Genomic DNA, 25,882 nt, shown 5'->3' with positions numbered 1-25,882 from the left:
CAGTAATTAGAGAAAGTTAATGGAGTCTGTCAGAAAAACTCATGCGATGTTCGAGGAGCATTAAAAATCTACTCTATTATAAGATACAACAAATAAAACATAGAGAATTGATATTGTGCATCGCATCCAGAGATGTAATTTCTCAATAATCAACCTTTTTTGCTGACCCCACTCTGCTAAAATCAGTTTCTTGTAGTGTTTAACATTCAGCAATAGCAGCTAACTTAAATCAGGCTGTGCTGTATGATACCATGCAAATTAGTCTCATGAAATGTTCTGTGAATCTGGGTGCTCTTTCTGGCACAGCACCATCTGTTTATAAATTCTGATCCCAGTTTGTATAAATGTCTCTATTTCTCCTTCACTTTCCAGTCCTAACATTCACATCCTGCACCCATTTCTCCCCTCCTTCACTTTCTCTTACGTCATCTCCTTCTGTTTGATTATTTCCTTACGTTTCACTCCTTTTCCTCTACTGTATTGTCTCACCACCATCTCCGCAATTTACTCAATCTTGCCTTTACTGCACCCAACTAACTCCTGCGTGTCAAAATAGCTGTGCATTTTATCATGACTATCATTGGTGAGACTGAGAATTTAAATCAATCCTCCTGAACTAAAACGGAACAACGAATGTGAAAGTATGAAGAGGAGAAAGTAATGGGTGTGCACTGTATGCGAAGCAAGCTCAAAGAGCCTGACATTGAGATGGACAGGAGATTAAAAACCCCAGTGTTCTGTGGTGTCCTATAAATATTAGTTTGAAACAGTACAAAAATGTTCAACAAAAATACATCACACCGGAAAAGAAAAACTGAGCAAGAAAGAGCCATCTGTGGATTACTGAAGAGGTTAAGAATTGTATGAGATTAAAAGAGGACGTGTTAGAACTTTTAAACTCTATCAAGATAGACAAGTCACCGGGACCGGATGGGATGCACCCCAGGTTACTGTGGGAGGTGAGGGAAGTGATTGCAGAGCCCCTGGCGATAATCTTTGCGTCATCGATGGAGACGGGAGAGGTTCCGGAGGATTGCGGATGTGGTTCCTATTTTCAAGGAAGGGAACAGGGATAGCCTGGGAAATTACCGACCGGTGAGTCTGACCTCAGTGGTTGGTAAGCTGATGGAGAGGCTCCTGAGGGACAAGATATATGAGCATTTGGAGAAGTTTAGAATGATCAGAAATAGTCAACATGGTTTTGTCAAGGGCACATCGTGCCTTACGAGCCTAGTTGAGTTCTTTGAGAATGTGACTGAACACATTGACGAAGGAAGAGCGGTAGACGTGGTTTACATGGACTTCAGCAAGGCGTTTGATAAGGTCCCCCATGCAAGACTTCTTGAGAAGGTGAGACGGCATGGGATCCAGGGGGCTTTAGCCTTGTGGATCCAGAACTGGCTTGCCTGCAGAAGGCAGAGAGTGGTTGTGGATGGGTCTTTTTCTGCATGGAGGGCGGTCACAGTGGAGTGCCCCACGGATCTGTTCGAGGACCCTTGCTGTTTGTCATTTTCATAAATGACCCGGATGAGGAAGTGGAGGGATGGGTTAGTAAGTTCACCGACGATACGAAGGTTGGTGGTGTTGTGGATGGTCTGGAGGGATGTCAGAAGTTGCAGCGGGACATAGATAGGATGCAAGACTGGGCGGAGAAGTGGCAGATGGACTTCAATGCAGATAAATGTGTAGTGGTCCATTCTGGCAGGACCAATGGGATGAAGGAATACAATATCAAGGGTAGGAGTCTTAGCTGTGTTGAAGAGCAGAAGGATCTTGGGGTCTGGGTCCATAGGACTCTCAAATCAGCCTTGCAGGTGGAAGATGTGGTCAAGAAGGCGTATGGTGTACTGGCCTTCATTAATCAAGGGATTGAGTTTAGGAGTCAAGAGGTAATGCTGCAACTTTATAAAGACCCTTGTCAGACCCCACTTGGAGTACTGTGTGCAGTTCTGGTCACCTCACTATAGGAAGGACGTGGAAGCTATTGAAAGGGTGCACAGGAGATTTACAAGGATGTTGTCTGGATTGGGAGGCATGCCTTATGAAGATAGGTTGAGGGAGCTGGGACTCTTCTCCCTGGACAGACGAAGGTTGAGAGGCGACCTGATAGAGGTTTATAAGATGTTGAGAGGAATAGATAGGGTGGATTCTCAGAGGCTATTTGCCCGGGCTGAAATGGTCGCTACAAGAGGACACAGATTTAAGGTGCAGGGAAGCAAGTACAGAGGAGATGTTAGGGGTAAGTTTTTCACTCAGAGGGTGGTGAGTGAATGGAATCGGCAGCCGTCGGTGGTGGTAGGAGCAAACTTGCTGGGGTCTTTTAAAAGACTTCTGGATGAGTATATGGGATCTAATGGGACTGGGGGTTATAGATAGGTCTATGGCTTAGTACGTATAGATGTGATCGGCGCAACTTGTGGGCCGAAGGGCCTGTTTGTGCTGTAGTGTTCTATGTTCTAAAAGAAGAGGGTTATAATGTTGCAAAGAAGAAACCACATTAGAATAGAATGAGATTAAACCAACCAAGAATATAAAAAAGAGATTGCAAGAGCTTTCACAAGAATATAAAAAAGAGCATAGATAAAGTAAATGTTGGACCCTCACATGCAGAGGCCGAAGAAATTATCATGGGGAATGAGGAAATGGCAGACTTTGAATAAGTAACAGTGGAGGACACAAGTTCCATGCTAGAAATAGAGGGTAACCTAGGATCCAAAAGAATGGGGAAATTAAGATGATTAACTTGAGGAACTAGAATCCAACAAATTCCCAAGATTTGATAGCCTACACTCTAGGGTTCCAAAAGAGGACAGCTGCAGCAATAGTGGATGTGTTGGTTATGATTTTTCAAAATACCCTAGATTCTGGAATGGTTGGAAGTTAGCAAATGTAACACAACTACTCAAGAAAAAGACAAAGAAAAAACATGGAATTACAGTCATCAGGAAAATGCTGGAATGTACAAGAAAGTCTTAACAGACTTAAAAATCATAACACCATCAGAGAATGGCTTTATGAGAAGGAAACCATGTTTGACAAACTTAGGACTTTTTTGAGGATGTTATTTTTGATGTAATTTGCTTTTATGTTAGTAGTATAGGACAGCTTACTAAAAGGACAACCAGAAACCTTTTTAAAAAAAGGTCCAATTTCTTCTGAATGAAGTATATGTGGTGAACAGTCATGAACCATTTTGTTCAATTAATGAATTCTTCTGGTGTCAGCCCTTCTGATCTATAATCCCAAAGGTAAATTAACGGCCTTAAGGATTCTATCAACAAAAGCCAATTTTAATTAATGATAGTCTATAAGTGATCTAAAAATACAATTTCCATACTTGACAGATGGTGATGAACTGGGGGGGCGGAGAAGGGGGTGGGGGCAGCAGGATGAAAGAGAGATGGTGTCACAGGACTAATAATCCACAGTCACAGGTTGATGTTCTGGGTTCAAGTGTCACCATGGCAGCTGGTAGAATTTAAATTCAATTAACCTGAAATATAAAATTAACCTCATGAAACTTCCACTGATTGTTATAAAAACTCATCTGGTTCACCAATGTTCTTTAAGGAAGGGAATCTGCCTTGACATGAGTCTTCAGATCTGGTTAACTCTTAAATGCCCTCTGAAATGGTCTGACAAGCCACTCAGTTCAAGGGCAATTAGGGATGGGCAACAAACACTGGCTTTGCCAGCGATGCCCATATCCCGTAAGAATGAAAAAAAAAGGACCTGGGGTCAATTGTGGTCTTGGGCAAGATGCTCTGCAGCTGCAGGAAAAGATGTCCCGAGGCATGGTACATTGGGGAGATCATGCAGACACTACGACAACAGATGAATGAACACCGCTCGACAATTACCAAGCAAGACTGCTCTCTGTTGGGGAACACTTCAGCGGTTACGGGCATTCGGCCTCTTCAGGGAAGGGTTCTTCTAGGCAGCCTCATGACACACGACAGCACAGAGTCGCTGAGCAGAGACTGATAGCCAGGTTCCGCACACGACGGTGGCCTCAACCGGGAGTTTAGGTTCATGTCACACTATCTGTAACCCCCACGACTTGCCTGGGCTTGCAAAATCTCACTAACTGTCCTATCTGGAGACAATACACATCTCTCTAACCTGTGCTTAGTGCTCTCTCCACTCACACTGTCTGTACCTTTCAGACTTGATTAGCTGCAAAGACTTGAATTCCAATCATTATTTTGTAAATTAAGTTTGTGTCTTTATTTGCCCTGTCTGTGAACAGAACTACCTCCCACCAGATGAAGGAGCAGCACTCCAAGAGGTAGTGGCGTTTGCTACCAAATAAATCTGTTGGACTTTAACCTGGTGTTGTGAGACTTCTTACTGTGAGACAGCTATGCCATGAGAAGCAAGGCATGTAAAATAAGCAAAAAGATCCTTCCTACTGTATTACAAAATAAAATAATTGGAAAGTTTTGTTTTAATGTTTTATTCTCCTCCTCTGCAATTTTTTCGCTTTTGCTAATTTTCTACTCACTTCGCGCTGGTAATGGGCTTTAGGTCTCCGACCAGTTCCTCACCAAAGAGCCATTGTTCATTCACGGGCCATAACAAATAGTAAAAGGGGAGAGAGATATGATGAGGAGTGGTCAGGAACTCGATCACTGTACAACTCCTAAATCAGGAAACAGTGTCAATGCAATTTGATGCCAAGATTGTTACTTTTCTCTAAAATTCTCTGGAGCACCATATATGTTTTAAAATATATATACTACAGAAACAAGTAACTGTACAACTTGGAATTTTCATGGGCTATATCTTTGAAATATGAATACAAAAGCAATTTTCCTTTTAAAAAGGAAAATTACTTTCCATAAAATGCTATTGATAAATCAATGTTACTCAACACACTACACATGCTTAACAGCAGAGCAGAGCTCTGTGCCAAATGGCACCCAGCACAGCTATTCACAAATGGATTTCCACAGCAATCTTCAAACAGATTTTTAAATACATTGGAGTCCCTGTAGTACACCTTCTCTGCGCGACATGTAGGTTTTAAATGAATGCAATTGATTCTGTTTCTTCTATCAAGGGAGTCATTATAAAAATACGTTTGTTATCACAGCAGTGTGGAATGGTGTTACATACACATAAATGACTCAAATAGTTCTGGTATAGCGCAGAAGATGTATTTAATTTTATTTAATTGTAAAGGCACTCTAACCAACCCAAAAAGCATTCTGTCTGCAAAATCATTCAAGAGCTGTTATATCAAATACATTTAAACTCTTGCAGCCCTACAGCAATATTTTATGTCAAATGCCAGATATTATATTTTTTAAACGTGGTAGCATTTTAATGATCACACCAAGTTCTTCCATTCTTTTCCTCACCCCAACTCCCTCCCATATTCAATAGCCCTAGGATGTATTGAACAGTTTTTCTGAATCATCTGTCAATATGAATTCTACATGCAATAACAATTACAGATTTCTAAACTCAATAGGTATTACTTTCAGTAAAACAAAGCTTTTCTTTAGCTGTTAATATACATTTTAAAACCCACAACACTAAAAAAATGATACTGTGTCAAAGGAAGTAAACTGAGCAAAGTGGACCAGTTCAGTTCAGAAAAGAGCTTTAGTGTGAGGTATTTTTCCCTCTTTGCACTAAGGGTGTATAAGTGGGCATTAAAACAAATTCTCTGAATAATTGTAAACACTCATGGCCCAGCTTTACTGAATGTTTGAAAGAGTTGTCCAATTAAGCCAAACTCTTGCTCTTTCCCTACAGCCCTGCAAGTTTTTCCTTTTCAAGTACTGATCCAATTCACTTTTCAAAGTCCTTACGAAATCTACCGCACAGCTCTTTCAGCCAATGTACGTGAGATCATTAAACTGTGAAAAGAGAATCTCATTTTGTGTCCGGTTCTTACTGCCAAATACTTTAAACTAGCTGTTCTGCCAATCAATGGAATCAAGTTCTCCATCTCTACCCCATCAACCACCCCAGCCATCCATTTTGAACACCTCTAATAAATCTCCCCATAACTTTCTCTGCTTTAAGGAGAACTAATCCCAGCTTCTCCAATCTTTCCACAGAGCCACTTACACCTTGTACTTTTTTCAGTAAATTTCCTCTCCTTTATTTCCTCCCTGAAGTGTGGTGATCAGAATTAGACACACAACTCTAGCTCAGTATTATGTCCAATTGGAGCAGAGTATGTTACGACCCCAGTTGATGTTATAACTGGACAGGAAGATCCCAGAAAGGAACCCTACCTCAAAGGCCTTAACATACACTTTTTAAAAAGAAAATGTAGAGGAATAGAGTCACAGGAATCCTAGTTAGTTTTTAACAAGGAAAAAACCATTCATTAAACATAAAAGGTTTGACCATAACATGATATTCCTTCACTCTCACTTATCTTCACAAACGTACACAGATTTTAAGGATAACATAGGTTACACGATCTATCTTGTGCTATAATGTTCTCGCTAAACACAGTCTCTTTAAAACCACAGACTGACTGTGGTTAGACATACACCACTCTGAAACCAAGACAGTTGGACATTCATGATCTGATTAGGCATAGGATTCATGAAAATCACGTTTGACAAACTCACTGGAGTTTTTTTGAAGATGCTACTCCAAAATTGATAAAGATGAGTCGATGGGCATAGTAAAAAGATACAGTCGTCATAGTGCCGGATGACCATAGGTTGCTCTCCCCTTTGAGGAGGAGAGCTGACTGGTGGTGATTTAACTTGAGGATCACCACAACTCAGACAAGACGTAAGGCCTTTATGAACAACCTCAGCAGTACAGGAATCGAACATGTGCTGTTGGCATTGCTCTGCATCACTAACCAGCTTTCCAGTCAACTGAGCTAAACTGACCCCTGATGTATATAAAAGATAAAGTCCCCTCCAAGAGGCTGATTAACAAAATCGAAGCACATGGGATAGGAGTCAACATCCTGTTGCAGACTGAGGACTGACTAACAGGCAGAAATCAGAGAGTAGGAATAAATGGCAGGTTGTGGCTAGCGGGGTATGAAAAGGATCAGCACTTGGGCCCCAGACGTTGACAATATATATCAATGATTTGGCTGTAGGGACCAGATATAAAAAGTTTGTGGATGATATAAAGCTAGGCAGGAATGCGTGATAAGAGGAACTTGTGAAGTGGATACAGGAGGATTTGAATAGACTTTGTGAGTGGGCAAGAATATGGCAGATGGAATATAATGTGGAAACTATGAAGCAATCTATTTTGGTAAAAGGAACAAATGTGTAGAATATTTCCTGAATAGTAAGAAATTAGAAAGTGTGGATGTGCAAAAGGGATCTGGATATTCTTGTGCCTATGTCACTGAAGGCTAAATACAGGTGCTACAAACTATTGAGAAAGTTTAACAGAATGCTAGCCTTTAGAATATAAGAACTTAAGAACTAGGAGGAGGATTAGGCAATTCAGCCCCTCAAGCCTGCTCTGCCATTCAATACAATCATGGCTGATCTCATCTCAGCCTCAACTTCGCCTTCTTGCCCATTTTCAATAACCTGTCAACCCATTACTAATTAAAAATCTGACTATCTCCTCAAATTTACTCCACACTTTTAGGGTAGTGAATTCAGAACTCCCACTCACCTGATGAAGGAGCAGCACTCTGAAAGCTTGTGGCTTGTGCTACCAAATAAACCTGATGGACTTTAACCTGATGTTGTGCGACTTCTTGCTCTCCAAAGTATAACATTCTGATGTTAAATTAAGCAGTAATACATCTTACCATTAATATCTGGAACAATTCAAATATGAGCAGCTCTATTATCTCAGTTTACTATAGCATAAAGCCGCAGAAACAAGTAGGTTCCAGTTTCACATGAGAGTTACTCAACTGCAATAGGAGCATAGGTCTGGGCGAGGCCACAATATCCTTAGTGTAGGGAGGAGTAAAAGAACAGGGCAAAATACAAGAGGGTCCCTCTGGTGCAATGGCCACTACTGACAGTGGTCCTGACCACTGACAGTGATCTTTATTCCTCTAACAAAAGGGTGAAGTAGGCAGCCTCACAATAGGCAGGGGTTTTAAGCTCAGCTGATCAGACAAGTTTGGGTGCATCCTGTTCAAGTTGCATGAGCAATTAGGAAGGACAAAATAGAAGTCATGATTGAAAAATTTAACACAACTTTTCACATTATCAACTCAATACATTGCCCAGGACTTGTCACTGCATTAGCACCACAGATCCTTAATAACACTGACATTCTATGCCTCAGTTAATAAGCAGGTTGTCAACAGGATTTTGATAACAAGTCTAATAAACCAAAAGGTCATGACTGAAGACCTACGAACATGGTGGAAAATAGCTCACAGTTACCATTCCTTGATATTCTGACCTTTTAGTTGCTAAGCTGAGCAAGGATTCCTGCCACAACTGACCTTTACCACTGGCATTATCCATCAAAATATTCAGAACCTGACAGATATTTTCTCATGCCTAAGGCACCACTACACCTATTCTCCTAATCCACAGAAGCTATTTTGTGTCAGATCTGGAAATCTTGAACACCCTGATGCAGAATAATTTTTTAAAAATGAGATCAGAGCTTTTACTCAAATGTTTGTAGTCTATTCAACCAACACACCCACATTTGCCATTTTTAAAATGTATCAACACAATGCAATACCCATTAACAGTAATTATGAATGTCGCTTAAGTCATGGACAACCAAGCTCATAATAGTCTTTATTTTTGTAGATTTCCTTAAAACATGTTGTTAGTCCCCAAGGTTTGTTCCTCCAATTTACATTCTTGTTCCATTTAGAGATAAGTTAGGACTGAAAGGAAGAGTCACCCCTTGTTCATCACTATAAACAGTAAAAAATCAAAAAGACAAGAGACAAAATCTAAGTTTGAATATATATCTAGAGGTTGCAAGTCCAACTTCTGACTTGACTTTGTAAGCACTGTAATCTGCCCACATACATCAGCAATGTCGCATTCATGAAATTCCGGAGGATTGCGGACGTGGTTCCTATTTTCAAGAAAGGGAACAGGGATAGCCCAGGAAATTACCGACCAGTGAGTCTGACCTCAGTGATTGGTAAGTTGATGGAAAGGATTCTGAGGGACAAGATTTATGAGCATTTAGAGAAGCTTAGAATGAACAGAAATAGTCAGCACGGCTTTGTCAAGGGCAGGTCGTGCCTTACGAGCCTAGTTGAGTTCTTTGAAAATGTGACTGAATACATTGACGAAGGAAGAGCAGTAGATGTGGTTTACATGGACTTCAGCAAGGCGTTTGATAAGGTCCCCCATGCAAGACTTCTTGAGAAGATGAGAGGGCATGGTATCCAAGGGGATTTGGCCTTGTGGATCCAGAACTGGCTTGCCTGCAGAAGGCAGAGAGTGGTTGTGGATGGGCCTTTTTCTGTATGGAGGGCGGTCACCAGTGGAGTGCCCCAGGGATCTGTTCTGGGACCCTTGCTGTTTGTCATTTTCATAAATGACCCGGATGAGGAAGTGGAGGGATGGGTTAGTAAGTTCACCGACGATATGAAGGTTGGTGTTGTGGATAGTCTGGAGGGATGTCAGAAGTTGCAGCATGACATAGATAGGATGCAAGACTGGGCGGGGAAGTGGCAGATGGACTTCAACGTGGATAAATGTGTAGTGGTCCATTCTGGCAGGACCAATGGGATAAAGGAGTACAATATCAAGGGTGGGAGTCTTAGCTGTGTTGAAGAGCAGCAGGATCTTGGGGTCTGGGTCCATAGGACTCTCAAATCAGCCTCGCAGGTGGAGAATGTGGTCAAGAAGGCGTATGGTGTACTGGCCTTCATTAATTGAAGGACTGAGTTCAGGAGTCAGGAGGTAACGCTGCAACTTTATAAGACCCTTGTCAGACCCCACTTGGAGTACTGTGCGCAGTCCTGGTCGCCTCACTACAGGAAGGATGTGGAAGCTATTGAGAGGGTGCAGAGGAGATTTACAAGGATGTTTCCTGGATTGGGAGGCATGCCTTATGAAGATAGGTTGAGGGAGCTAGGTCTCTTCTCCCTGGAGAGATGAAGGTTGAGAGACGACCTGATAGAGGTTTATAAGATGTTGAGAGGAATAGATAGGGTGGATTCTCAGAGGCTATTTCCCAGGGCTAAAACGGTCGCTACGAGAGGACACAGGTTTAAGGTGCTGGGGAGCAAGTACAGAGGAGATGTTAGGGGTAAGTTTTTCATTCAGAGTGTGGTGAATGAGTGGAATCGGCTGCTGTTGGTGGTGGGAGAGGCGAATTTGCTGGGGTCTTTTAAAAGACTTCTGGATGAGTATATGGGATCTAATGGGATTGGGAGTTACAGATAGTTCTATGGCTTGGTAGGTATAGATGTGATCGGCACAACTTGTGGGCCGAAGGGCCTGTTTGTGCTGTAGTGTTCTATGTTCTAAATAAAAACTTTCTTCAAAACTCACGAGGCTACATTTCAGCTAAACTAACATTGGCCTTCCCAGAAGTTTCAACTTACCTCTGTAATCCCTGAGAGAACTGCTTTGTCCACATTCATCAGTACCTGTTCGTCTGCCTGGCACACTCCAGATGACCATTTTGCACAACAATGGTGAACCCAACAGTGACCTGGCAACAAAAAATTAAAAATACATAGGACACAGATACTATCTACATATCCCCCAACACAGCACAAAACTATCTTCTTGGATGTCTGATCTATTTTAAAATTCAAGTCATTTTTGCTTCTATCGATAATTATGCATTAGTTTAGGGCGGAACAAGACAGAAATATGACCTGTGGAAGTACTGTTCATTACCGAATCAGTAACATTTGCCTAATTGTGCACAAATATCTTTTAGCTAGGAACTAATGTTTCTATTTCTTGCACTGTTCTGGACTACCAATGGTAGATGTCAAATATTAGATTTATAAAGTCTGGGCCACAGTGGTGAACTGTACAACCAGTGCATTAAAACATGTTTAGCTGGGACATTTTGGTTCTCTTTGAATAAGCTTAGACAATACTACTAACTTAAAAAAGCTCAAATAAAGCAATACAATATGTTATTGAACTTTCCATGCTTTATAAAAAGACAAGCCTTTTTTTTTAAATATAGTGGAAAATTATTTTTATGCACATGGCATAAACTGCCACCATCCTTTAAAGAAGAAAGTTACCATCCATTACAAAATATCACATGATTACATTAGACCTCAATTATGGACACAATGAAAAGTAGGTACTACATGGTTTCATGCAGGGTAAGTCATGATTGATTAATTTTTGAACAAATAATTAAAGATTAATGCTACTGGCTAGTGAATAACTAACTAAACTTTATATAAACTTAGCACTGGGGAGGTCAGTGAGGAAATTGGGATTGTCAGACAAAGTCTGTTGGATATGGAATATGCTACAACTAACCATCAAACCAGAGTCAATCACAACGATTAATAAGGAAATAGATAAATACATAGAGAGACCAATTCATTAAGAACATATCTATGCTTTTAATACCTGAAGGCTCAAATAAGGCCTGGACATCAATATCATCAGGAAGGCCAACTTGATTGAGCTCATCCCAATATCTGTTCGTCTGTTCTTCATTAATACATGTAGACACAGGCGTTGCAGATTGGCAAGGAGACCTGATATAAAAAAGAAAGTAATTCAAAATATTGTGTTCAAGTTTGAATTTATTGCTTGAATTTTACGCTTGCACAAATTGCAAATGTGTAATCTGCTTAACTGATGTTGTAAACTGTTAAGGACCTGTTATTAAGAGAACTTTAATATGCAGCAAATTTATTTGTTTTATAACATGTAACCTGTGTAGTGGCCACACATCCTCCAGTTCTAAGGTGGTGCACTGAAAAGTATTTTTCTGGTTGGCACCATCATTTCTAAAAAGCAATCAATTATAATCAATAGGCAAAACATTCCAAGATTCTGAACTTTAGTAGAGAATGAGAAGAAATGCGTCAAACTAACTTACATTGTCCCTTCTTTACCGATTTTACGGTACTTCTTTCCAAAACATCTGTAAACTACTTTTTAAAAATTACAGCTGCACTTAAGAAATATTTGGAATGACACTGGCAAATTCACACTTATTGCTGACCCCAGATGCTTTGACAGTATGGACACGGCACTCGTACTGCCGTAGTCCTTGTGGTAACATATTCAACTTTCCACATGTATATGGTACTTACATAAACTCGCTGTACTATAGTTACATCAGTTAAACTGCAGTACCTCATTTCTGTACCTCCAAGCCTCTTGCACTGTACTGCACAGTAACGCCCATGGTCCAGCTGACATGTTTGGAAGTCAATGGAGGAAGTTGGGGATGATGAGTTTGGAATGGTTCCCAGTGCAGGGCAACTGTCCAGAAGAGGTACGCACTCATGGGCAATTGCAATGGAAAAACATTCAGGGAACTCCTGATAGAGATTCCCCAGCTCATCTCTGAGGTGCCTCTAAATTCTGATGGTGGGGAGCTCAGAAGATATGACTCCGTATGTTTGGTAGAAGTTGGAATGTTCTGCAAAAGTCCAATTTTACTATCAAGCTTTAGAATCTCAGCATGCTTTACTTTGGTCACGTCTCTTTAGCGAAGGATGGTTTGGAAACTTGCGTTGTCTCGACTTGAACCTCCCTCACGGGCACAGGTATCTGGCAACTGTTACAGGTATTTCAAGTACAGAAAATTCTACAATAATGTTTACATCATTTTCTTATAATTGGTAAATATTTACATCAGTTATAAAACTTTTCATTAATGGAATGAATAATTAAAATAGAAATTGAGTGACCTGACTGGTTTGTTTACTTTTGCAGATTTTCCACAATCCCCATCAAGTCAGGGAATCTGAGTTGATTTATTATGGTCATGTGTACTAGTAAACAATGAAAAGTCTTGTTTCTTGCACATTATACAAAGCATACTGTACATAGAAGGAATGGAGAGAGTGCAGAATGTAGTGTTGCAGTCGTAGCTAAGGTGCAAAGATCAACTTAATGCAAGGTTGGCCATTCAAAAGTCTGATGGAAGCAGGGAAAAGGCTGTTCTTGAGTTGGTTGGGAGTGACCTCAGACTTTTGTATCTTTTTCCTGATGGAAGGAGAGAGAGAGAGAGAAAGAAAGAGAGAGAGTATGGCCGAAGTGCGTGGGGTCCTTACTTATGCTGGCTGCTTTTCCAAGACAGGGGGAATTGTAGGCAGAGCCAATGGGTGAGAAGATAGTTTAAGTGATAGACTGGGCTCCGTTCCCAACACTTTGTAGTTTCTTGTAGTCTTGGACAGAGCAGGAACCATATCAAGCTGCGATACAACCAGAAAGAATGCTTCCTATGGTGCATCTGTAAAAGTTGGTGAGCGTCGTAGTGGACCTGCCAGATTTCTTTAGTCTGCTGAGAAAGTGGAGGCACTGGTGGGCTTTCGTAATTCTAGCATCAGTATGGAGAGGTTGTTGGTGATCTGGACACCTAAAAACTTGAAGCTCTCAATCATTTCTACTTTGCCCCATTGATGTAGACAGGGAATGTCCTCCATTACACTTCTTGAAGTTGATAACGATCTTCTTCATTTTGTTGACATTGAGGGAGAGACTATTGTCATCACCAAATCAACTCTGATTCAATGAAGAGTGCAGGAGACAATGCCAGGAACAATATCAGATAATACCTAAAAATGAATATCCTGGAGAAGCTACAACACAAGACTACCTGTGCGCCAAACATAAGCAACAGCAGCATGTCACAGACAGCAAATCGATTCCACAACTTATTAATTGAATAGGCTCAGCAAGCCTGCAACAGACAGTCCTGAATGGTAGTGGGCAGTTAAACAACTAGCGAGGGAAGGAGGATCTACAAGTATCCCCATCCTCAATGATGGGGGAATGCAACACATCTGTGTAAAAGACAAGGCTGAAACATTTCCAACCATCTTCAAGCCAGAAATACCAATTGGATGATCCATCTCAGTATCCTCCAGAGGTCCCCAACATCACATATACTGGTCTTCTGCCAATTTGATTCACTCCAAATTATACTAAGAAATGGCTCAAGATATTGTCTACTGTAAGGACTATGAGCTCTAACAACATTCTGGCAATAAGACCAAAGACTTGTGCTCCAGAATTAGCCATGCCCCTAGCCTAGCTGTTCCTGTACAACTGCAACAGTGGATCTACCGGACAATGTGCAAACTTGTCCAGCAATGTCCTGACCACAAAATGCAAAACAAACTCAACCCAGTCAATTACCAAACCAGAAGTCTATAAGCACTATTAAGCGGCACTTACTTATCAATAACTACTCATACCTTTGATTTGGGATCCTCCTATTTATATCTATTATAACTCTAAATTTAAAATGCATCATTTCGCAGTTACTGTTATCAAAACTTTCTCTCTTAGATTCCTGTGTCATTACAACTCTATGTCCAGCTCCACCATCTTCTGGCATTTTTTAAAATCAGGTTTGACAGAGCCCCAGTTCCCTCTCGATGTTGCATCAAACAATCCAGTACTGCTTCAGATGCATGTCTTCACTCCAAGTGCACCCAGAACACATTGTGCAAAGCAACTCTAGTAACACTGAATCACCAATACCAGCTACATCTGATTTTCCTTAATTCACTGCTACAATGTTCTCCCTGATGGTCTATAGTAAATGGCTATTGTTAATTTTCCTCTCCTCCAGGGTTGCCATGTTATTTGATTCAGGTGTAAAGAAGTCCAATTAACTTTTAATTAAATTCTCTTCACATGAAATGGCTACACCCTCTTTCCATTTGTCTTTTCTAATTCTACAAAGTGATCTGTATCCTTGTACTTTTATCCAACCTGCATCATTGCTGCATCAGGTCCTGGCAACAGTTGTTTGGAATAAAATCCATACAAAAAATAACATGGGCAAATGACAACATCTAAATGTCATGTTTCTTTTCACAATGTAGCTATGACATTGAAAAGCAAGCATCCTTGATCATGCTCATGTTTCTTCAAGCATAATGACAATGGTTTGGACCTTGAGCAGATCAGAATTCTATGCTACAATTGATACACAGACACGTAGACTGAGAAATATTTTGAGTTGGGGACAGAAAGAGAGAAATTGCTGGAGCAGAGAGAGAGAGAGCTAAGATTTTACCTGTTAAAAACCTGTTTAAAATAAGTTTAAAGCACTTTACTCTTTGTAGAACTGTTTAAAGCATTTATTTATTGTATTTACTGCTTGAAGAATTCTGAGGGTGTGGTGAAAAGGCATTTGTGGACCAGCCTGCTTTAATTATCAAGGGGCCACACGGTGAAGCCTTCCATTGTTTGCTGGAGCAGAGAGAGAGAGAGCTAAGATTTTACCTGTTAAAAACCTGTTTAAAATAAGTTTAAAGCACTTTACTCTTTGTAGAACTGTTTAAAGCATTTATTTATTGTATTTACTGCTTTAAGAATTCTGAGGGTGTGGTGAAAAGGCATTTGTGGACCAGCCTGCTTTAAAAGGAGGCCTGGTGTAGACAGCGGGCAGCGGAGTGAGTGGGAAGCAGAGTGAGTTAATAGGGCTTAATATCAAAAAGGGCTTGAAGGAAAAAGGCCAGGTGAGTTTGTTTGAAAAAAAAACAAGGAAAAAAAATTTTTTCAAAACTACTACAGCAAGAAACAAGGAAAAAAAATTTTTCCCCATAAAAAATTACAGTGAATAATGGAGGCGCATGTGATGTGTGGTTTCTGTATGATGTGGGAACTGGTGGACCCCAGGGTCCTCCCCAGTGACCATGTCTGCAGTAAGTGCAGGTTGCTGGAGGAGCTCCAGCTCAAGGTGGATGAGCTGGCCTCCGAGCTACAGACACTGAGGCTCATCAGGGGGAGAGAGGGTGCCCCTAGACTGGCTAAATCTAAGGGTCAGGGACAAAAGGGGGCTGCTGGGAGGAGGAAGGGGGGTGAGGAGCGGAGGCCTCAGCCTCTTAATCTGCATAACAGGTTTGAGGTTCTTGCTTCCAGTCTGGAAGAGGACGAGGCAGGTGAGGTTGGTGAGCAAACTGCACACGGTACAGTGATGCAGCAGGACATAGGCAAAGAGAAATGGAAAAGGAATGTAGTAGTGATTGGGGATAGTGGGGTGAAGGGTACTGACACTGTCCTTTGTCACAATGACAAAGTGCACAGAAGGGTGTGTTGTCTGCCTGGTGCTCGGGTACAGGATGTCGCAGCTGGGCTGCAGAGGAATCTGGAGTGGGAGGGTGAGAACCCGGTCGTTGTAGTACATGTGGGTGCCGGCGACGTAGGCAAAGTGCGGACTGAGGATCTGGGGAGGGAGTATGAGAAGCTGGGAATGGAATTAAAAAGTAGAACCGACAAGGTGGTCGTCTCTGGGCTACTGCCTGAACTGAGTGCAGACGGGCGTAGGGTTGACAGGATAAAGGAAGTGAATGGGTGGCTCAGGGATTGGTGTGGGAGGAATGGGTTCGAATTTATGGGGCATTGGCACCAGTATTGGGGTAGGTGGGACTTGTTCGGGCGGGATGGGGTTGGTCTGAATCGTGCTGGGACCAGAGTGTTGGCGAATCGAGTAAAGAGGACTGTAGACAGGGCTTTAAACTAATTGGGGGGGGGGGGGGGGGGGAGGGTGCGAGGGTAGGTGACGCTACGAGGTCTAAAGTTAAGGATAGGGTACAGGTAAGGGAAGAGGCCGAGGATGTCCCAATTGGTGGCGTTACGGCAAATAGGGTCCAGGTGAAGGCTGGGATGAAAGCGCTTTATCTGAATGCACGAAGCATTCGGAATAAAGTGGATGAGCTGGTGGCGCAGATCGACACAAATGGATACGATCTGGTGGCCATTACAGAGACGTGGCTGCAAGGTGACAGGGACTGGGAGATGAATGTACAGGGCTATCAAGTGTTTAGGAAGGATAGGCAGGAGGAAAGAGGGGGTGGCGTAGCTCTGCTGATTAAGGATAGTATCAAGGTGGTAGCAAGGGATGATATCGGAGCCAAAGAGCAGAACGTGGAATCGTTGTGGGTGGAGATTAGGAACAGCAAAGGGAGGAAGACGCTGGTGGGTGTCGTCTATAGGCCCCCGAATAATGATCTGGAGGTGGGGCGGGCTGTTAACACGCAAATAAGTGCGGCGTGCAGGAATGGGACGGCAGTAGTTATGGGAGATTTCAATCTGCATATTGATTGGTCGACCCATGTTGGACGAGGTGGGCTCGAGGAGGAGTTCTTGGAATGCTGCCGGGATAATTTCCTTGAACAGTGTGTGTTGGAGCCGACGACGGAGCGAGCTATCTTGGATCTGGTGCTATGTAATGAGGCGGGTAGAATTAGGGACCTTGCGGTGAAGGATCCTCTTGGAGAGAGTGATCATTGTATGGTGGAGTTTCTGGTGCAGATGGAGGAGGAGAAAGTGGGTTCCCGGACACGCGTCCTTTGTTTGAATAGAGGGGAGTATGGTAGGATGAGAGAAGAATTGGCAAATGTGGACTGGGGGAGTGCGTTGGAAGGTAGGTCTGCTGAGGAGCAGTGGAGGATCTTTAAGGAGATCTTTCTTGGTGCTCAGCAGAAATTTATTCCAATGGTTAAAAAGGACAGTAGGAGGAGAGGTAATAAGCCGTGGATAACGAAGGAGGTGAAGGAAAGTGTTAAATTAAAAGCGGAGGAATTTAGAGTAGCTAAGAGCAGTGGGCGAGAAGAGGATTGGGAAAGGTTTAAATGTCAACAAAGATTGACAAAGAAGTTGATAAAGGAGGGTAGGAGAAACAATGAAGCTGGGCTAGCACTTAATATAAAAAAGGATAGCAAGAGTTTTTATAAATATATAAAAAGGAAGAGGCTGGCTAGGGTGAACATTGGTCCTTTAGAGGATGAGAAAGGGGAGCTAGTGGTAGGGGATGGGGATATGGCTAAGGTCTTGAATAACTTTTTTGTTTCTGTCTTCACGGAGGAGGACGTGAATAATTTGCCGGGTGTTAGCGATGGAAAGGTGGTAGGAATGGAGGGTCTTAATGACATTACTGTTACTAGAGAGGTGGTGCTCGACAGACTGGAGGGGCTGATTGTGGACAAGTCCCCAGGACCGGATGGAATGCATCCGAGGGTTCTGAAAGAAATGGCGGAGGTGATAGTGGATGCCTTGGTGGTTATTTTCCAGACGTCGCTGGATTCCGGGGAAGTGCCGGAAGATTGGAAAACGGCTAATGTTACACCGTTGTTTAAGAAGGGTGCCAGGCAAAAGGCGGGGAATTATAGGCCGGTTAGTTTAACGTCTGTGGTAGGTAAAATGTTAGAATCCGTCATTAAGGAGGAAATTGCGAGGCATCTTGAAGGGAATTGCTTGATAGGGCGGACGCAACACGGTTTCATTAAAGGGAAGTCGTGTCTGACAAATTTACTGGAGTTCTATGAGGATGTGTCTAGGGCAGTGGATAGAGGAGAGCCGGTGGATGTGGTCTTTCTGGATTTTCAGAAGGCATTTGACAAGGTACCTCACAAGAGGTTATTGCAGAAGGTCAGGGGACATGGAGTTGGGGGTAGGGTGTTAGCGTGGATAGAGGATTGGTTGTCAAATAGGAGGCAGAGAGTGGGGGTTAATGGGTGCTATTCGGATTGGCGGTTGGTGACTAGTGGGGTGCCCCAGGGGTCGGTGCTGGGGCCTCAGCTATTTACCATTTATATAGATGATCTGGAGGAGGGAACCGAGTGTAGGGTGTCGAAATTTGCTGATGACACCAAGATTGGGGGAAAGGCAAATTGTGCGGAGGGTGTGGAGAGTCTGCAGAAGGATCTAGATAGGCTGGGCGAATGGGCCAGGAAATGGCAAATGGAATTTAATGTTGGCAAGTGTGGGGTGGTCCACTTTGGTAGGAAGAATGGTAGGAAGGACTATTACTTACGTGGCGAAAAACTGCAGCAGGCGACGGTGCAGAGGGACCTCGGGGTCCTTGTGCATGAGTCGCAAAAACCCAGCTTGCAGGTGCAGCAGGTGGTCAGGAAGGCGAATGGGATGCTGGCCTTCATAGCGAGGGGGATTGAATATAAAAGTAGGGAGGTCTTGCTGCAGCTGTATAGGGCATTGGTGAGGCCGCAGCTGGAGTACTGTGTGCAGTTTTGGGCGCCGCACCTGCGCAAGGATATTTTGGCCCTGGAGGGAGTGCAGAGGAGGTTTACTAGGCTGATACCGGAGTTGAGGGGATTGAGCTATGAGGAGAGGCTGAATAAACTAGGCTTGTACTCGTTAGAGTTTAGAAGAATGAGGGGAGATCTCATTGAGACGTATAAGATGATGAATGGGATGGATAGGATAGAGGTGGAGAGACTCTTCCCGCTCAAAAAAGACACTAGGACTAGGGGGCACAGCCTCAAGATAAAGGGGAGGCGGTTTAGAACGGAGTTGAGGAGAAACTTCTTCACTCAAAGGGTGGTGAATCTCTGGAATTCTCTGCCCGTTGAAGTGGTGGAGGCTGCCTCGCTAAATATTTTTAAGAAGCGGGTTGATGGGTTCTTGATAAGAGAGGGGATTAAGGGTTATGGGGAGAGGGCGGGAAAGTGGAACTGAGCCACAACAGATCAGCCATGATCTTATTGAATGGCGGGGCAGGCTCGAAGGGCTAGATGGCCTACTCCTGCTCCTATTTCTTATGTTCTTATGTTCTTAAACAAGCCTCAGCAGGAGTGCAGTATTTCAGCTGCTAAATTACACATGCTACTACATTACTGTAATTCCCTTCCTTATTTTCACCCCTTCCTGCTGTACCACCACCCCCTGCAATACTTCACCAAGCACCACTTTCTTGATCATTGCTAAGAAGTCAGAACCAGCTACAATTTTGGACAAAATAAATTTGGCTCCTAATACTTAAATCATCACACTTCCAACATCACTGAAAACTGATGATCAGGATGTCAAATAAACAAATGCAATTCAGTTCCGTACCAACATTCACTCAGAAAACAGGACTAGGGAGGTATTACAATAATGCATTACACCCCTGACTGTCTGAGCCACAGACAAAATAAGTTGGTCATTAGATATATTTATTTTAATCCATTCCACCATCTATTCCACAGAATGCAAACAGAAATTTTAACCAGTTGCTTGAAAAGTATTCCACGCCGTAACACTGCATAGCAAAGAAAGATTGGCCTTTCGCCAGGAACAGCAGACTATAGTCAGTCTTTCACATTTCAACTCACTGCATCAACGTGACAAGGTGGAGGCTCAGAGGGCTTCTTACAGTTAATTTACAAGGGAAGCAGTCGTTGATGATTGTAGTTTTCAGCTGCATTCACAGCTTTGAAGTACTGAAATATTCCACGTCTATATGCAAGATTGAGGCAATATCCAGACTTGTGATAATCCAGCACCTACTGGGCACACTGAAACACTTAGGCAACATTCCCCTTTCCTGTGACCTCTATCACCTAGAACATAAGAAATAGGAGCAAGAGTAGGCCATCTGGCCCTTCGAGCCTGCCCCGCCATTCAATAAGATCATGGCTGATCTGTCGTGGCTCAGTTCCACATTCCCGCCCTCTCCCCATAACCCTTAATCCCCTCTCTTAGCAAAAACCCATCAACCCGCGTCTTAAAAATATTTAGCGAGGCAGCCTCCACCACTTCAACGGGCAGAGAATTCCAGAGATTCACCACCCTTTGAGTGAAGAAGTTCTTCCTTAACTCCGTTCTAAACCGCCCCCCCCCTCTTTATTTTGAGGCTGTGCCCCCTAGTCCTACTGTCCTTTCTGAGCGGGAAGAGTCTCTCCACCTCTATCCTATCCATCCCATTCATCATCTTATACGTCTCAATGAGATCTCCCCTCATTCTTCTAAACTCTAACAAGTACAAGCCTAGTTTATTCAGCCTCTCCTCATAGCTCAACCCCTTCAACTCCGACATCAGCCTAGTAAACCTCCTCTGCACTCCCTCCAAGGCCAAAATATCCTTGTGTAAGTATGGCGCCCACAACTGCACACAGTACTCCAGCTGCGGCCTCACCAATGTCCTATATAGCCGCAGCAAGACCTCCCTACTTTTATATTCAATCCCCCTCGCGATGAAGGCCAGCATCTCACTCGCCTTCCTGACCACCTGCTGCACCTGCAAGCTGGGTTTTTGCGACTCATGCACAAGGACCCCGAGGTCCCTCTGCACCGTTGCCTGCTGCAGTTTTTCTCCACGTAAGTAATAATCCTTCCTACCATTATTCCTACCAAAGTGGACCACCTCACACTTGCCAACATTAAATTCCATTTGCCAGTTCCTGGCCCATTCGCCCAGCCTATCTAGATCCTTCTGCAGACTCTCCACACCCTCCGCACAATTTGCCTTTCCACCAATCTTGGTGTCATCAGCAAATTTCGACACCCTACACTCGGTTCCCTCCTCCAGATCATCTATATAAATGGTAAATAGCTGAGGCCCCAGCACCGACCCCTGAGGCACTCCACTAGTCACCATCCGCCAATCCGAATAGCACCCATTGACCCCCACTCTCTGCCTCCTATTTGACAACCAGTCCTCTATCCACGCTAACACCCTACCCCCAACTCCATGTCCCCTGACCTTCTGCAATAACCTCTTGTGAGGTACCTTGTCAAACGCCTTGTGAAAATCAAGAAAGACCACATCCACCGGCTCTCCTCTATCCACCGCCCTAGACACTTCCTCATAGAACTCAAGTAAATTTGTCAGACACGACTTCCCCTTAACGGAACCGTGCTACGTCTGCTCTATCAAGCAATTCCCCTCAAGATGCCTCGCTATTTCCTCCTTGATGACGGATTCTAACATTTTACCTACAACAGACGTTAAACTAACAGGCCTATAATTCCCTGCCTTTTGCCTGGCACCCTTCTTAAACAACGGCGTAACATTAGCCGTTTTCCAATCTTCTGGCACTTCCCCGGAATCCAGCGACATCTGGAAAATAACCACCAAGGCATCCACTATCACCTCCGCCATTTCTTTCAGAACCCTCGGATGCATTCCATCCAGTCCTGGGGACTTGTCCACAATCAGCCCCTCCAGTCTGTTGAGCACCGCCTCTCTAGTAACAGTAATGTCATTGAGACCCTCCAGTCCTACCAACTTTCCATCTCTAACACCTGGCAAATTATTCACGTCCTCCTCCGTGAAGACCGAAACAAAAAAGTTATTCAAGACCTCAGCCATTTCCCCATCCCCTACCACTAAGTTCCCCTTCTCATCCTCTAAGGGTCCAACGTTCACCCTAGCCAGCCTCTTCCTTTTTATATACTTATAAAAACTCTTGCTATCCTTTTTTATATTAAGCGCTAGCCCAGCTTCATTGTTTCTCCTACCCTTCTTTATCAACTTCTTTGTCAATCTTTGTTGACATTTAAACCTCTCCCAATCCTCTTCTCGCCCACTACTCTTACTCTAAATGCCTCCGCTTTTAATTTAACACTTTCCTTCACCTCCTTCGTTATCCACGGCTGATTACCTCTCCTCCTACGGTCCTTTTTGACCATTGGAATAAATTTCTGCTGAGGTGGAGGGCAGCAGGTAAATTCAAATAACATTCTCTCAAAATCACTCACTATTCTGACTTGGACATGCATCACTGTTCCTCATCCTCCCAGGGTCAGGTTCTGGAGCTCCATACCTAACAGCACTCTAGCAGTCCATCCACCACACATATTCCAAACAAGAAGGCGACACATCACCACCATGGGCAATAAATGATGACCATGTCACAGTATCCATTTCTAATGTCAACCAGTTCTCTGGGCTATTCATAAGAGGAGTAGGCCATTCAACCCATTGAGTTTCCTCCATTATTCAATGAGATCATGAGTGATCTGATGTGATAATCGTCAGCACCACTTTCCTGCCTTATCCCTATAATCCTTGATTCGTTTCCTGATTAAAAATCTCTCTATCTCAGCCTTGAACATATTTATTGACCCAGCCTCTTTAGCTCTCTGTGGTGAAGAATTTCACAGATTCACTACCCTCAGGAGAAGAAATTTCTCCTCGTTTCTGCCTTAGATTGGCAACTCTTAATTTTGAAATTATGCTCCCTGATCTTAGGCTTTCCCACAAGGGGAAACAACCTCTCACCATCCACCCTGTCAAATCCCTGAGAATTCTACATGTTTCATTAAGGTTACCTCTCATTCTTCTAAACTCCAATGAGTACAGGCCCAAACGACTCAACCTCTCCCCATAAGAAAATTCCTCCTTACTGGATTGACCAAGAGACCTTCTCTGGACGGCCTCCAGTGCCAGGGTATCTTCCCTAGCTACGTATTCATAAACAGTCAGACCTGACTTTGTGGTGGTCGTGATTATTATGGGATAAATTGGATAGCAACTTCAGGCGTTCACACATTCACACTTAAATGTGTAACTGCAGAAGCTGCCAGAGGTATCCCACTCTTAATGGTACACTGTTGAAGCCCTCACGACATTGAAATGATTGCAACAGCATGATCTGTTGCATTTTTCCACTTTCCCAGTCAGAACTAAGTGTAATCAATGATCATCTCTGAAACAGAACCCCTCTGGCCCTGAAACACCAATTTTACAGCTATGGAGCCTCTTTCTCTAAGAATATTGGAGTTTTTTTTCAAATGTTTACATCTGTGTCTCAGCCCTCTCCCTTAATCCCACCTACATTCCCCCCAATCGTTAACTTGCTTTCCACACACCATTTGAATCCAAGTTATATCTTTGCTTTAAACCCCTGGTTTAGACTTTGTATTTCTCACTGAGGATTCCTGAATCTGACTGGTTGAAGAGCCTCACTCTTGCTTTGACTGGTCACTGTCATCACAGATCCCTGTAAAATGTGTCAAGTTGGAACAGACATTCAATCACAAAGAGCCTTCCCTCTAGAGTTTAACAAGACTTCTGTGCGCCAGCTGGCTGCAAGATTTTGGCACATGCCATTGCTTCACTGATGATATCAAGTCCAATGTTCACCAACTTAATCCATAGCAATTGATGGGCCAAAGGGCATCTTCTGCACTGTAGGAGTCTATACTAAATAGACTACTGAAGGGAACTTTAACAGGTTAGCATTCTTGATGGAAATGGTGAGGAATCCACAAGGAAATTGACAATGCCAACAGAATCAAAACTCTCTGATACGTGATGAAGTGTTAACTATTAATTGGAAGTGATATTTTAACAGACATTAATGTAGTGTGTTCTGGTAGCTTCCAGTTGTTGCATGCACTAAAAAAAACCATAGAATCATATAGTGTCAAAGCCTATTCAGCCCACCATGCCAGATCTCTAAAAGTGCTATCTAATTCATCCCAATCCCCTGAGTTCACCTCATAACCCGCTAATTATTTTCTTTCGTTAGGGATATATCCACATTTCTTTTGAAAGCTACTTTTGAATCCACTTCCACCATTCTTTCAGGTAATTAATTTCTTGGAGTAAAAAAAACTTTCACGATCTCAGTCCTGGCTTTTTTGCCAATTATCTTAAATCTGTGCCCTCTGTTTACCAATTCTCCTGGTAGAAACCGTTTCTCCATTTTTGATTCAAAATCACTCAAGTTCGAACACTTCTATACGATAACTCTTTAGCTCCAAGGAGAACAATCCCAGCTGCCCACGTATTTGAATTTCCTTAGACCTATTATTATTCTGGTAAATCTCTTGGCATCCTCGCTAAAGCCCTGACATTTTTTCTGAAGGACAATGCCCAGAATTGGACACGAAATTCTAGCTAAGGTTTAACCAATGAGCTAAAAATGTTTACAATTACTTCCTCGCTGTTAGACTCTATTGGCTAAACTGGGAACCGTCATGGGCTGGATGGATATTTTAACAGACCACTAAAATGTCCACTGACCTCAGATGGGAATTTCAAGTCTCCAGGTGGATGGGACAGGAAGATCCCACCCCATGTCTCTCTAAAGTCAAGTATACCATTTTACGACAGATTTATGATCCAGTGCTTATCAATTTTTTTTAAAAAAAAGTCTCTGCACAACAACATCACCCCCCTCTGTTGTTTCATTGAAAAATTTAACCAAGTTGGAGAGAGACAATCTGACTTTAACAAATCCATGCCATATTCTTCCAAATGGGAATTAATCACATCTACAATTATTATATCTAAAAGTTCTCTCACTACCGATATGAGGCTGACTAGCAGGTGGGTGGTTTGTCTTCCTCCCCTTTTTGGAGCAGTGTTGCAACATTCAAACCCTGCTGCCCTCTGGAATCACCCCCATATCCAAGGAGTGATTGAAAATTGCAGCTGGAGCCTCTGGTCATGTGGGACTATGGAAATTTTACCTTTATGCTCATAAAATAATTTAATACACTATTTTATGTTACCCATTAATCTTTTCTCATATCGTTTCTTTGTCCATATGTCCTTTCTCTGTTTTGCAATTTCTTTCTTCAGCTTGATTACATTATATTAATCATAACCCTCCTCTTTCTGCTCCATTTTAACCTCAATTATCAAGGGAGCTCCAGCTTTGGGTGTCCATCCTTTTCTCCACAAAGAAACATCTCTTGCTTTCATCTGAAACAGCTTGTCTGTGAACTTTCACTTTCTCCTGAAATACTACTTCTTTGAACTTCCATTGCTTATTTTCCTGACAATATTTGTTTCCACTTCACCTAGGTCAGATCCTTTTTGACCCACTGAAGCCGTTGAAATTTTCACCGATAGTCACACTTTCCCGTAACTGCTCTAAACCTAATGGCACTGAAGTTACTAATTCGGCAGTATGGCAATCAATAATCAGACAACTAAAAGGTCTCTAACCACAAATACACTACCCAACACTATCAAAATATTTGGTGCACAATTCACACTTATGTACACAAATCTTTGTCATCGTTTTTACAACTGCCATTCCATAAATCATATACAAGTTACACTGACATACAAATTC

At 42.7% G+C, this 25,882-nt stretch overlaps 1 protein-coding gene across 7 annotated transcripts in view; it reads right to left on the bottom strand.

Moving 5' to 3' along the window:
• kmt2ca (lysine (K)-specific methyltransferase 2Ca) overlaps positions 1-25,882 on the bottom strand; it is a 491,907-nt gene that overhangs the window by 183,811 nt on the left and 282,214 nt on the right. For all 7 annotated transcript variants that reach the window (XR_013889503.1, XM_080213017.1, XM_080213041.1 and 4 more), the window contains exons 6-7: positions 11,502-11,632; positions 10,499-10,608 (exon numbers count right to left, since the gene is read on the bottom strand). Coding sequence is in view for 6 of the 7 variants with exons in the window: in XM_080213017.1 (XP_080069143.1) it covers positions 10,499-10,608; positions 11,502-11,632 (241 nt within the window). In the remaining variant the exon portion in view is untranslated. The remainder of the gene's footprint in view (positions 1-10,498; positions 10,609-11,501; positions 11,633-25,882) is intronic.

The sequence above is a fragment of the Carcharhinus amblyrhynchos genome, chromosome 2, assembly GCF_965287045.1.
Source record: "Carcharhinus amblyrhynchos chromosome 2, sCarAmb.v2.hapA, whole genome shotgun sequence".
Taxonomy (NCBI): Eukaryota; Metazoa; Chordata; class Chondrichthyes; order Carcharhiniformes; family Carcharhinidae; genus Carcharhinus; species Carcharhinus amblyrhynchos.
Note: the sequence above shows the minus strand (reverse complement) of the source record. Positions and strands in the feature narration are given on the sequence as shown.